Raw genomic sequence first — 14984 nt, forward strand, 5'->3', positions numbered from 1 at the left:
ATTAGCATTTTCACCCTAGCTCAAATATTACCCTGTAATAGTCCTCATATAGCTGTCGGAAATGTCCTTTAATATGCCCACTGTAGTATTTCAAATATTCTAGAGACTAAGCAGGGCGGACGATGGTCACTCATTTTATTTCCTTTAGTATTCCATATTTCTTAGGCTGTTTGTCAAGATATTAGTAAAAATTCAGTAAGGAAATGCTTGCGCAAAATTAATGTTTTTAATCAAGATCAACGTTGATCATATCAGTTTTACTGACCGGAAAAACGAATATTTTTTTCTGATAGATAGTGCATATTAATGTTTTCCTTTAAATTAAATAGTATTTTGATCCTGATTGGCTTTAAAATATTCACAAAATGCGAATTTAATTACACACACTAATAATTTAACTTTTTTAACTAATTTTTTGCTACAACTAAGTGGATTTCCATTATTTTAGGTAAAACTATTATCATGGAAAATTAATCCATTAATAAAAGATTTCCGCCGACTCATTTTCAAATCCCACTAAATACGTGCGTGTTTTCCCATATTGCAATCGGTTAACTGTTTGAAATAGAACTTTTTGGAAGGTGAAACCGCTCCATTAGCCGTAGTAATTTAGCAAATATTTCCAAACCATCTATTTTACGCTGTTTTTATCATCATTTAAACCCATTTAATTACATTGACTTTGATGGGCGCATATTGGGCGTATCTATTTGCAAATATAATTCATTAAGAATGCCATAAAAAGGACAATTTCAATTTTGCTGTGTTTCAGTTGATAAACTTAGTTCAAACTTTATATAAAACATGCTTCATTGATACAAGTACAAGTACAACAACCGGAACATCAGCATGAATTCTTGAAAAATTGTTTCGCAAAGTATAGCCTATTGAAAAACCCACTGTATATTAAAAAAAACAATAACTATTATGGGTTTCTCAACTTACCCAAACTAAGCCTGGGTGCGACTAAAAAAATACATTTTTAGGCATTGTTTACTGAAGATAATGTTGTTAATATATTGAACCCACGACATTAATTTTATTGTTTCTTGCACAGACTTGCTTTGAAACGATTATTGACTAGTTTTCCTCTTGTGAATCAAAATGCTGAAAATTGTAACGTGTTTTGTGGCTTTTACTGCGCTGCTGGGCCTTGGTATGTATTATTCGTTCGCACACATTTTCCTTTTCGGTTGGAAACGAAAATACTTTTGTTAAAAATAACTGAATGTATAACATTTAATGCAAAACAATAGCATGAAAAGCTTCAAATATTAAATTTCCTGCAAATGAAAACTAGACACTTGAAGGCGATTCAGGGCTTAAGTTCGAAATTAATGGATTTCCCAATGGGAAAGTTTTAATAGTTAGCCCCGGATGTAAAACACACTCGCAAACGCAAAACACAAATGAAACTTTCGCATTAGTTTGGAAAATACTAATAAAAATGTTGGACGAAACGGATGAGATTTTAATGGCAATATTTGGGTTGGGGATTTGCGAATGCGGAACGAGATTGATCTTTTTATTCGGTAAACTTTTGGACAGGCGCTGGACGCTAGAATAAATTACTCAGACGATCAAAAAAAATGCCTAACTAGCTAATAGGAGACAGAAAATTTACAATTTAAATAGCCATAAAAATAGCACATTTTATTTGTAGTTATTCGTAGAACTCTTGAGCTTTAAGTCCACCTTTTGAAAAATGGTAGTTCCGTGCTTAGAGCCAAAGAGTTGATCGAAAAAATTGGGTTAAATACGAAACAGCTTAGATTAATTTGGACACCAAAAGAAATAAAATATTTTTTTTTTAACTTTAAGCAAATTTCATGCAGTTACTTTTAATGAACTTTCTATTTAATTAACGTTTGCCATTAATTTTATTGGTTTAATTTATTTATATTAATTGCATAGTCTTTAACTTGAATTGTCCTCGTAACTATTTCTTCAATATTTTTGTGCTGGAGAAGAAAATGCATTTTGCCGCAAGCTCGGTCTAAAACTGCCCCACAACCACGTAAAATTCAAATTAATTTCTACACTAAATATTTTTAAAACCTTAACTATTCAGCTTTCTTTAACTTCCGCTGTGGCACGGAACCTAAATCGACATGTTTACTCAAACGATATGATATCAAACGACACGACAAGATTACGTTCAAAAAATAAAATATGAAAATCAATAGTTCAAACACAATAAATAAAATTTTACATCTACTTATAACCAGGTGACCTCAGAATTCAAAAATTTGTAGTATAGAAACACACCAAGTATTGTGTTAAATTGTGTTTTATTCAAATGCTTTCTTGCTTGTCCCGTTAACCAAGAGTTACTTTTAGTAAAATATATTGTTTATTTTTAAATCTGTTTAAATTTTTTATGATTTCGGGAATATGTATACATCAGGTTTTGTCATCTCATAATCAAACGGTAATTTTCAGACCGCTTTTCTTCAATTATATTTGCAGATTGTGTAAATCTACTACAATAATTTTGTCGCAGACTTTTCTATGGCTGTTTTGTTCTTCAACGATTTTGTTCATTTTCAACTCCTGTTTCAGTTTCAGGAAGCGTCTCGCAATGTTACCATTGCAACAGCTACTTTTGCGGTGACACCTACAATGCTCAACTTGGAGCAGTTACCAGTTGCTCAGATCTTTACAAAAACGCGAAATTGTACTCCAGCAGGTTGATAAACCAGGAAACTAGATTCCGACGTAAGACTAATATTTTAAGTTTAAATATTTTTATTTCTTAGTTAGTTTCTTCAGTGGACTCAGACGACGACATCGAAACCCTGACTTCTCAAACGCCCAGTGAACCTGAACAAGGCCCAAATGCCCGAGTCTTCGACATCAAGAGGATATTTTGGGAAATCTTCAACAAAGGAGAAATTGACGAATATACGGAGTTCGTTTGCGTGAAAGTCAATTACAGTGAGTTTTCCTGGCTAAAGGTCCAAGTGAGGGAAGCTTTGATGATAAATTGTAGATGAAAGCAGCCAGACGAAGACCTACAGGGGCTGCGTGCCAAAGGCCACAAAGTCCATTTCAACAGCATGCGAATTCGTCAACCAGAAAGTTATTGGGGCATCAACTGGCACAATTTCCAGTTGCCACACTTGCAATACCAATCTGTGTAACTCTGGAGTTAATCTAGGAACTTCCCTCCTAACCATGGGAGTAGCGCTAGTATTTAAGTCCCTGCTGTAGAGTAGTTTCGAAGTTCATATTATGTATATGTATGTATGTATGGATGCATCCAGAAGTTGGCAGTTTTCAAATTAAACAGTCCTAAACAGGAACATTCATCGAGAGTTTGCGGCCAATTAATTTATGAAATTGTTTGAGTCAATCGAAAAACTGCAGGCGAACAGTTTTTGAGCATGGCTTTGCTTGGTGCGAGCTTTCAGAGTTAATGGATCCCCATTAACATTTCAGTATTTTGTAACAAGGTATACATTACCGCAAAGTCCCACGGGTGGCTAATATTCCACTCCATCCATCAAATTTGTTTTAAAAATGGAACCGGCACGGCTTTACGTTCCGGACTATTACGACGCGAGCGACTCAAATTGGAAATAAAAATGAAAAAAAAATGTAGCCGAGCTTCGGCTGTTGAATATTTAATCGGCTCAATTGCGCTTTTAATACCGAGTACTGGCCTGGACTTTTGCAGTTCTAAAAGCTGTTGCCTGCACTTTATTACAGGCCGAAATAAGGAATAGATGGCATGGTTGTTGCTCTTGTGGCGCATTGAGTTCAGCAAATTTACCCTTCTGAGAGAAGTAAATAGAAAAGTAGGAGTTTTACGGTATTTTAGGTTGAATGGGCGATTTCGTTCAAGAAGGTTTTGACCAAAAAACTAAGGGCTTTTAGTTGATTTTTGGACGATTAAATTTGCTGTTAGATGAAGCCAATGGCTCAATTAGATTAATATTGGTAAAAGATCCATGAAAAACCTTCTAGTTGAAATACCGCGTTTAAAGTTAACGAGTCAAGCCCGAGCCGAGTCTAATCCGCGGCAAATTTCTTTGATATTTCGTCAAAACACCGACAGAAAATCGATTGTCTGTCGGTGTTTTGATGAAACATCAAAGGAATTTTGGCAACTAATAAAATAGAGTAAATTTCTCGCAGAAAATGTCATAAAAAAAGATCTCGAATTGTTCAAGGTAAACAGACGATTAAAGATGCAAGAGATTACTCAGAAGACATCTAGCTATAACATCGTATATTTTTTCTCGTTCCGGTTGCCCACAGAAATATTTAAACTTTGACTAAGAAAACATGACCATTTTTAGACACCCTGTACTATATCTTTATTAATTTTTAGCTTTTTAGAGCTTAAGCCTTGCTTGAACCTCAATTGGTTTAAAATATTAAGAAATTTAAGGGGCCATTTGACTGATTTGCCCCAAAATATTGTTTTTCGCCCGCTGTAAAAAACGTGATCATTCCGAGTAGACAGATATTTCCAACAGTTCAGCGGATATCTAGCAGCAGTTCTAGGACGTACAGATTTGAAGAGTTCAAATAGATTTTTTAGAGATTCATTTACACCAATTTATTTCAATAAAAAATAATATATTAGTGTGATAACAGATAGGTAAATGTGGAGCAACAGTTCAGCGGATATTTATAGAAACATTCTATTCAAATAACCGATCCTTAGTCACATATTTCCATTGTTTAGGAGATCTGATTTTTTCGAGTTTGTGGCCTTTTAGCAACCAAAGTGCTGCCAGATTGGAAAATAATCGCCTACTAAACACTGGCTCCTAAGGCGATGAACCAGAAAATGGTCTTATACGGTTGAGGCATTTTTGAAAATTTTGAGTCAGTTTGAGAAATGAAAATTATTATAAATTTCATTATATTTTAAAATATAAATTTGTCAATAACTTTGATAAATCGTCCCGACCACAGTTTGACTACTGACGAAAGACCGTCTAAACAACACGCAACATTATCGCTGATTTCTAGGTCCATTATCAATCAATCGAAGAGCGGTTTCGAATCGCTTTAAAATGCTCAGCGGTAGTAAATAATAATAGAGCCAGTAATTAATGGGAGCATAATTCCGAGGGAAATCGAGCGAGATTACATGATTCATGCATTATTTTCAATATTTACATAATTCCGATATGGAGGGATAAAGCAGACGGTCGAGTTGATTTTCCTTTCGTCCCGTAATTGTTTTAATGGAACTCTGTCAGGAAAGTCCAACTAATAAATCCGCGGATATGTAGAAAAGCACAAATTGGTATATCATGAAATGGTGCATTAATATAATATAAAGAGCACATTGGGAGGATTGTTCGTGTACCATAATGCGGACCAGAATTTTCAATTAACTTTGCAGCAGTTAGCAAACAAATACTATTTCAAAGTTTTTGATTTATTGCGGCACCAAATTACGAAGCATTTACAAAGCAACTGAACTTTTTCAATGCTGCACAAGTGGAACAAGGAAGTTGGGCCAAAACATGCTATAGAAAAAGAGCAGCTGGGGAACCGATGTTGCCTTAGCAACGGCATCTTTCCTTTCCCAATGCATGCGTGTGTAATTCTACCTTGTTGCACTCGTTTAGAACATTTGAGCCCATTTGTTGGAATTGGAATGGAGTTGGAACAATTCTCTGTCGTTTTGTTTAGTGCATTTCTTATACAACGAATGCTTTCATTGGCCCAAAGCTACAAGTTTTGATTTCTTAAACTCCCAGCGCGTTTCTACATGAGATTTTTGATGAATTTTCGAGTATATCTATCGGATAGTTATGCAAACGTCGTTTTCTGCGCATAAGGCGTAAATCAGCCTTAAAAAATATTGATTCAAAATGATTAATTCGTTCTTTATTTGCCTGAATTCCCATGATTCGAACAGTAATGTAATTATTGCTCCCCAGCAGGAGTAAAAACAGGTAAATAAATACGGGATGGGTAGGACGGGTAAACATATCGTGCGTATAATGGGTGTTTATTCATTTAGTTAACATTCGCCAAATTTAATGAATCGAAAATTCTGTTTCTTTCCTCTTTGGTTATGTTCGCGAGCAACACACTGGCGTACCATTTTTTTTTCAAATAAATAAAATTTCTGTTACTGAATACTGTTACGAAAATACTGCTAGTGAAATGAAATGAGTTTTATCTTGTTTTGGCAAAAGTTAAAAACTTGTGTATACTTTTGTAGAACATCCTTTCGTTTCCAGTTCTGTAGTTCCATTTTAATGTTTTAAAAGCGGGTTATTAAGAAAAAGTACTCAAAAAATAAACATAGACAAATAACTACGAATTAAATAAAAATAAAATAAATGTGCAAGCAGCAAGCAAAAAAGCTGTGCCTGCTGTGTATCTCTGCATTTAGCCGAATCAAAACACAAAACAAATCAAACATTAAGTGAGCTTATTAAAGAAATACTAATGATAGATAGTAATTGCGATGCAAATGCTTCCATCAAAGACAATGAAGTTGAAATGCAATAAAGTAATTTAATAGGGTTTGTAAAACGTAGACAAAGATATCGCAAGTTTGAACGATATAATTGAAAGTTCAAACAAGTGGATTTATCTCGCCATTCTACATCTGTTCCCCGGAAATACCTGGTAGAATACACTCGTTCTCATGCTCGAGATATTTACAATTAAATAATAAATGTCTAATTTGAGTTCGTGGTGTAGTTTAAAGACATTGAAAGCGCAGACTTATTCCCGGATAAATATTGAGATAAATGAAGGGTTCTTAAAACAAGCGGAAAATTCGAATCCGACTGTGTACATCTCTCAGGCAATTTAATTAAAAAGAAACTCAACTGATGTTTGCTCGCTCGGAATTTCCCTCTACAATCATTTCGTTTCGTTGTGTTAGACACAATAAGCTTATGTTTCACACAGTCAACCTGCCGATACACGGTAATTATGAAGGGATTTTAATATTTACCCGCAAAACTTACGCCTGTTACATGATCATTTACTTACCATTTACATTTGGTGGTTACTTAAGAATTATGAGAGGAAAGTTATGGTGACTTGTCCAAAAAAAAACTAGAAATGTAGACATTTGCTTCTGGCAAGCTTCATTGTATATATTTTTTTAAGTATCTATATTAAAAATAAAATTTAGTGTCTACTTTAAAATTATTTCTTAATACTCTCAATTTGCAAAGGTTCAGTTCAAGTACTTTCCTTCGACCATTGAATTAATTGACTTAATCTTCACTGAACTACTCCAATTCCTTTCAAATTTTACTCACAGAGACACACAAATTAGTACAGCGAAACAAAGTAAACGCGATAAGATCGGTAGCAGACGTAAACTCGCAACAATTAAGAACTGGTCTAGTGATAAATGATTTAAAAATGATGAAAAAGACAATCTAGAAGCGTTCGCCGGAATATAGCAAACATTTCGCAACTAATATTCTACTCTTCGTTCTAAAAAAGCTTCCCAATGGAAGCATAATAGCATAGCATATATAATAGTCTATTCTATATAGGTCTATTCTTTATCCAAGTCCTACATCGCATTTTATAGTTTTTTAATTTTTTTGAGGGTCTAAACTAGCCCTTGTCCGCCTGTGGCATAGAGCCATTGTGTAAAAGGTTGGATCTCTCACAAACAGGCGAAATTAGTAGCAAATGGAGGCTAGCCTGGAGGCTGGTCAGTGTGAATCAGTGCAGCTCTAATTCCCAAATTCGTTCCAATGTGTTTGTGGGAAAGCGAACAGCCCTTTGCATTGCCTACGGTTACATTTTCTAATGTCCGAGTCTGTGTTGGTATGGAAAAAATCGTAATCATTCTATTTAAACGGAATACGAAAGGGCTATGATAACGAATTTATTGAATTAATGCAGGAAAAATTTTCAAACACAATATTTGGGTGTCTGGATCTCCACAAAAAATGTATGCAACAGAGAGAGAATTTGTGGAATTAATGTATCAGAAAATTTGCATCTAAAACAGAAAATAAGTTTCAGAATAAAGTTACTTTTTACGAATTTGATGCGATCCAATATGTTGATGTTTCTTATGAAACTGAAGGTGAAATTGAACGGCAGAGATTCATTTGAAAGTCGATAAAAATGTATAAACGCACAAATGAAGGCTTTAATGCATTTTGCAAAAACCATTGCGCAAGCAACGCAGGTAACTGATTTTCGTGTTTCCTTGACTGAAAATTTCAGTCAAAATTCAAGAAGGGGTAGAGGTAGCCCTTCTCAAAACATTTCGAAACGCTCAAAATTCCGCTAATTCTGCATTATTTTCATCAAAAGGAAGCGAAAAGTGCAACGCGCTAATTGAAAAATATTCTAGAAGCAACTGAATTGCTWGAAYTGAATTAATTGCCAGTKTTGACCTATTTTGAGCAGTTTTTGAGCGGTCMCGAAACTCAACCGACGATATCTGCCTTATTACAAACACAAATTCCTTGCATATGCATATAAGGAAAGTTCTTAKGTCGCAAACAATCCATTGAGACCAAAAAACAARCATGTGAAATTTCGAATTTTGACTGARAATTTTATAACGGGTAGAGGTAGATTTTTTMAAAAAATATAAAATCTCTCAAAGTRCCCCGAATTATGCTCAATTTTCTACAAAAAAAAGTGAGGAATRAAACGAGCTTTTTGACCAACACACTAGAAGCTTTAGATCCGAAATCATTGACTTTATGCCCTATTTTGAACAGTTTTTGAGCGGTCTCGACTTTCAACCGACGATATCTGCCTTATTACAAACACAAATTTGTCACGCATGTGAAATTTAAAATTTAGTATAAGTATGCATATTGGGGAGCTTCTTACGATGCAAACAATTTTTACTTTTGCCCGAAAAATCCATAAAGAGCAGAAAAAATATAAGCATTATAATATCGATATAAACTGAAGAATAATTTTGAAATAATCCATGCCATTGTCATTATTTTCCCGTTTGTTTGTTAAAGATAATCATATTCTCACATTTTTTCAACTCTGCGGAAAACCAATCAATAGAAAACAAACAAMCTGSCTTTTATCATATTTATTATTTTAATAAATTCTCACTGGCACTCATCGCTTTGGCAAATATCGAAGCCACTTGCAAATGAATGTATGGAAAACATTTACGTAAATTATTTTACATTTTGCAATAACACTTTTTATGAAACTCTCTACATGAAAATCTACTCTAAAAGGTGTACATAATTTGCTCGCGTCGCCTGCGGTTTAACACGATTTGAATTTTAAGCGAAATTATAGAATTACACTTTCGGCTTTATATAAATCTAGCCTAGATCAAGTCGAATTTTTGGTCTAAATGGTTTTTGAAAAAATTTTTAAATGCCTAATCGTAGATTTTCTTGGGTAAAGTGGCTCTTAACATGAGAATATTATTGTTTGCCCATCTTAAGTAAAAACTCCTAAAGTATTTGAAAATCCACTCTGTCCCCAGCAAGTAATTAACACTGAAATTCCAAAGAAAATATATGGTGACAAATAGAACTAATCTCTTATGCATTTAACATTAAGTTAACACACTGACGAAAATGTAAACACGCACACTGAAATTTATCTGCGTAAAACAAGGTAACGTTAACTCAATTTTACTGTGTGATGTTTAATCATTCCAAGCTCCAAAAGCGCTCCAGATAAAAATTACTTTATCATCCCAAAATCAACCCCGAGCTTCCAATTCAATGATCAACACCGCCCTCCTTAACGCGTCAAACCCACCTATGGTCGTTGAAAGCCGCAAAAGCCCCCCAAAAAGCAATTACTCAATACCTGTTTTGCGGTCGAAAAAAAATCAGCACATGACAATATCATTTATCTTTTTTTCAGTCAATTTCCTTTATTTTTTTGGCTGTTCGCCAACACAAATTTAGTGGAACCGACACAACTTTTTGCGCTTATCAGTCAGTGTATCGACAGTGGATGCATGCGATTTTACACGCAATCCTTTCGAAACGCATTTGTTGATGACATTTTAATTATTAAAAACAATCAATGGGGCCCCGGTTGTCTGCATTACTGCTGCGTCCGATTTTCCACTGCGGTTAAACTACTCACCGATACCTGTTTTCCGTTTGTTTCTGTTATTTATTTATGGACCAGGAATTGGTCGGGAATTATTGCGTGATAATAAGTGGAAGTGGATCAGGTTTCAACGAAATTTCAAAATATTTCATCTGAATAAAAGCTTCTATAACTGATAATTCAATTCTTTTGCACATTAATTTTTACGCTTCAGATTCGATTTCCATTCTGGCTTGATCCAAGCACTTAATTAAAGAAGCAAATTGAATTTCAAAAATAATTTGATGCAATTTATCCATCCGTTCCAAACTAGTTCCAATTTGGAACTGGAGGTCCAAAATAGATTCTCTGACCAACCCAAATGGACTGAAAATCCCCCAGTTGGGTCCCGAAAGACATCGCGAACACAAAGTAAACAGCAATAAAATGTGGAGAATCATATAATTGTTCTCGTCCCCCCAATCGAACAAACAGATATTTCTCCGAAGTCACGTGCCCTTAACTATGCATGAAAAGCCCAAGGGTCAACTCGGATGACTCCCATTTTAATAAAGACCATTGTGCCAGTGTCAAATAAATTTACGATTATTGCTTGCAAACCCCATTATCAACCGCATTATATGAACAGGAGAAAAGTCTGTGCGGAATTCTAATTCCACATAGGACTAACGATATTGACCGAAATTTATTCAATTTTTCCACTCTCCTTCGAAGAGAGGAATTAATTGTCAATAGCTATCACACTTTTAAAATTGTTGTTCCAAACCAATTCCTCCAGTCTGTCTAGATGTTACACGCAAAAATTTCTTTAAATCATCCAGAATCCCCATTTGTTAAAACGTTGCATACACCGGTCGCAGGAACATTTAGGGCATATATTAAACCGGAAACTTCGCATGAAAACAAAGCGAATCCGACTTTGATTTAAGCTCTCTCTCAAAGCTCCTAACATTGTAAGTGCGCTGATGCTACATAAACAATAAGCATCGTTTAGATGTTATTGTCGGTCATTAGTTACTCTCGTTCTCTTAGTGAACAGTTGATTCAATTGGTGCTTAGGCGACAAAATGTTCTGGAAAAATACCGGTTTATGGGTTTTGTTAGTGATAATCTGTGCGACTTTCAAACCAGGTAAATGGATATTTTATGGCTTTTCATTACTATGTATAATTAAGCTAAAAGGCTCAATAAGAAACTGAAAAAACTTCAATATTTAGGTCATTATGTTCCTTTCTAAATTTTAAAACTGCGTAAATCAAAAATTATATTGAAATTTTCCTTTTTTATGTGAAAACTACCAATATTTCCCAAATGGCATTGCGTTGGTAAATGTGCTATTTAATTGGACTACATCCAGTGGTCTAGAAGCGAGCGAGATTCTTGAAAATATTGAATATTTTCTCTCGAATCTGTCTATATCCCTTAACCGATCTTTCACATGCCAAATAGAATTTTTAATCTTCTATCCAGTGATAGGAAAACGAGCGCTGTAGCACAAAAAACATTTGAAATCTGACCAAGGCATTTGAAAACACAGAATATTCCAAAAACAACTTTTCTATTGAATCTCAATCGATTTTTGCGTTGTAACTTTATATTCGTCAGTTTTTTGAGCATGGGCTTTTCTCGTTTTAGCATGGGCATTGAGGTGTTATAACTGTACTGGATTCAAATCAAAATTTTGCGGTTCCAACTCCAATGAACACCACGTAGCGCAGACCAATTGTGAAGAGGGCAAAGAAGTTGCAAGCAACATCAAACCAAAATTTGCATGCATGGTTTTACACGAAACAGGTTCGGATGAAGCAATCGTAATGATTCTTTAAAAATGCATTGATTATATAATATTTCATTACAAGCATATTTCTTTTCTATTTCCTATTTCAGACACAATATCTGGAAGATCGACTGTTATAAGAAGATGCGTGATGAAGCATAAAATGAACGACGGTTGTGACTATATTATCAACACTAGCAAATTAATAAGCAGAAGCATAGAGACCAATTGCAGTGAGTGTGGAACAGACTTGTGTAACTCCGCAAGTCCGGTTTACAAACCGGCCGTTCTTATATTAATTCTCATTGCACTAAATTTGACCAAATAAAAAAATCTGTGAATGAAAATTAAATTTAGAATTTACACTTTGTGATCGAATCTATATTTATTCCTTATTGCTTGGTACTTATTGCCTCAGATTATATAAGGTTGTGGCGCATCCGCCATTTGTGAAGAATGATGCAAAGGTGAGTAATTTCAGTCGCATTTTTGTACGATGTTCACCAATATTTAAATTTTCTGTTTTTGCAACAAAATTTATCAAATTCTTTAAAATTAGCTTTAGTTTGACATACGAAAATCAGCAGATTTTTACATATCATTCATCTTTACTTCATCACTTTTGTGTCCACTTAATTCCCATAATTCCTTATCACATTCTGAAAGTACTAATTGTGACTCCCCTGCATTCATTATTAGAGATACAAAAAAATGCAAGAGATCAGAACATTCTTAAATTGAACAACAAATTCAAAAATTCGTACTGTCGAAATCAGTGGCGCACCACAAAATTTCGGGGGTATAAAAGGGGTGTGCCTCTATAAAAAGAAACACCCAGTAGATTTTCACAACCAGTCGCCTTTCCTATTAGTAAAGGGTCTAAACATCAGCCTACGTTAAAAATTTGAGCAAAATATTTCATAAACTGTAGGAGCTAAAGAGAAAATACCAAATTTTTTTTGAAACTTTAACACCCTGTATCTCGTTAAACATGGGCCTGAGAAAAAAACTCAAATGGAAACTCGACTTGTTTTGAGGTCCTCTACACGCCCCTGCTCTGTGTCCGTACGATTGTGAATCACTCTTTAAGGAAAAAAGCCTTAGGCGGCTGATCAAAAAGTATCAATTTTCTTTACCCTGCATAACGCAAACTACTTTTCTTACAACCTCCGTCCTAGTTTTTAAGATATGAATTGTCTAGGCTTTTTTCAATGCAGTTTAAGAGTAAAAAAGCGTTATATAAAAGTTCCGCTTTCATCTTCATTACTCAATTCTTTGCGCTGGTTTTATTGCCAATTTCTCGCTCCCTTCTTCAGCCCTTTATACGATACAGGGTTGTATTCGGACCTTCTTATGCATTGTCGCTTGACACTATGAAAATTTCACTTATTTCTACTGTCTGTTTTTACTACACAACGAAAATCGTTGTCCTTTGTGGCTCAGAGACGGCAATTTCCATATCCGTTTGCTCTTCATACATCGGTTTCCTAGTTCAGCAACCGAAAAATCACCGATTCTTCAAGGCGTAAGGGCGTCGCGACGCTAAATGTCACGTGACTGGGCGGTCGCTTTCCCGATCGGGCATCGACTTACGTTAAAAGAAAAATTGACGATTTTCATTCATTCATTCATTAGTGATACGTTGAAATTTGCAGGAACAAGAAGTTGAATACTTTTTTGACTGGTTTCGATTGGATTCACTAACGCTATTAGCGTAAACCGATGAGTGATTTTTTATTTGGGCCAATGGTTCTCAGCTGTGCTGCTAAGAAATAGCCCCAAAAATTGTCCCAAAAACGGCATTTTTTCCATTTCTCAGCTCTACTAAGTTTGGAAAAACTGGAAAGTTGTGCTTCGTGGTAATTTTATATTTAAGGTCACCAAACACTCTCACCTTTACAAGCACATAAAAAGCATAATTTTTCTTGTTTCTGAAAAGTGTCGCCTATAACGCAACATTTTTTAAAACTTAAAACTTTGCAACTGCAAAGTGTGACGAATCTATCCACTTGGATGATACCACGAAGGCGTGACTTAAATTTGCAAGATCTTCTCAAAATTACGTAATTCTAGTAAGTTCAGATGAATGAAGTTTCATTACAAGAAGGCGAGGCTCAATAATTTCATTAACGAACCAAAAATAATAATCTAAATAATTGAAGTTGGATCTGACGCTAAGTGAACGAATTACGAAAGGAATCAAATCCGCTAGAAGAAAAGTTTTCAGTTCAGGAATCAGTATAAATTGTGAATATGGTTAAGAAAAGATAACAAGGAAAAACCACATTCGTCAGTTTACCTCCAAAATTTTTCAAAATTAGATTTACAATTTCTACTAAATCTAATATTCTAAATCTAATAATTTCTAATAAATAAAAATTTATGTGGTTTCAGCTTTACATCCAAAGAATCGAAAAGATATACTTTTAATTTTTTTTATTTACATTAAGATCTGGATCAACAACAATTTGAGAAACAATACAAAACGGGAGCTTGTAACCGCATAACAGCAGTCAAAATGTATGAAAGTTACACAAAAGACGGCCAAAGAGAAAAAAATAGAAACACCTGAAAGAAGCGAATAAAAAGGCAAAGCGTTAAATCAAATTTGTCGATTCCTCTAATTCCAGTTCCACGAAAATTCCGTATGTTATCGTAAAATATGCCTTTACACGTTGAAAACGAGAACAACATGTATTACATATGGGAAAAAAATTGTTTGTTAATTTGTGCATACTTTGAATAATTTTGGAAGAAAAGCTGTATAATTTCTTTATCGTCCGGTTTCACCTTCTTACAGGGTGATTCAAAACTAGTTCGATGGTCAATGAATTTGAATATTATAGTTAAAAATATAAGTTATAAATAAAAAATCAAATCTGTATTTCAAAAAAATTATACGTTGTAAATTAAAAATCACAGCAGCGTTACAGCGGATTTGTGGTTAGATTTTTAATTTTGCTCGTCACACGTTAAAACGTATATTATGTCGGACATACTTATACGAGTAGGATACTTTAACCTTTTTCTGTGGACTCTAAATAGATCTTCTACATGAGAAACATCCGAAATTCCCGCTGTTATTTATTACAAACTTACACAGCAATTGATTTGTTGGGAAAGACGAATTGGGCCCAATTGACTCAGAAGCAACGATTAAGACCGTGCAGAATTTGCTAGAAACAAG

The 14984-nt window shown here is 34.5% G+C and overlaps 2 protein-coding genes across 3 annotated transcripts; both read left to right on the top strand.

Annotated features, from left to right (window-relative positions):
- The first annotated feature begins 1060 nt into the window (after window positions 1-1060).
- Window positions 1061-3317, top strand: LOC109546777. Of its 2 annotated transcripts, none has more exons than XM_019917887.1 (4): window positions 1061-1156; window positions 2563-2718; window positions 2764-2937; window positions 2993-3317. In XM_019917887.1, the coding sequence occupies exons 1-4, from the start codon at window positions 1105-1107 to the stop codon at window positions 3211-3213; spliced, it is 603 nt and encodes a 200-aa protein (XP_019773446.1). In that variant the 5' UTR covers window positions 1061-1104; the 3' UTR covers window positions 3214-3317. The 2 variants fall into 2 exon arrangements, with proteins under 2 accessions (XP_019773446.1, XP_019773447.1); XM_019917888.1 differs by having other exon boundaries at window positions 2773-2937.
- Window positions 3318-10989: 7672 nt separating this feature from the next.
- Window positions 10990-12170, top strand: LOC109546778 (lymphocyte antigen 6D). The gene is made up of 3 exons (XM_019917889.2): window positions 10990-11151; window positions 11656-11814; window positions 11908-12170. The coding sequence occupies exons 1-3, from the start codon at window positions 11088-11090 to the stop codon at window positions 12123-12125; spliced, it is 441 nt and encodes a 146-aa protein (XP_019773448.1). The 5' UTR covers window positions 10990-11087; the 3' UTR covers window positions 12126-12170.
- The last annotated feature ends 2814 nt before the right edge of the window (window positions 12171-14984 follow it).

Source organism: Dendroctonus ponderosae, unplaced genomic scaffold (assembly GCF_020466585.1).
Source record: "Dendroctonus ponderosae isolate FM_Combo_2020 unplaced genomic scaffold, Dpon_F_20191213v2 Dpon_F_20191213_4, whole genome shotgun sequence".
Taxonomy (NCBI): domain Eukaryota; kingdom Metazoa; phylum Arthropoda; class Insecta; order Coleoptera; family Curculionidae; genus Dendroctonus; species Dendroctonus ponderosae.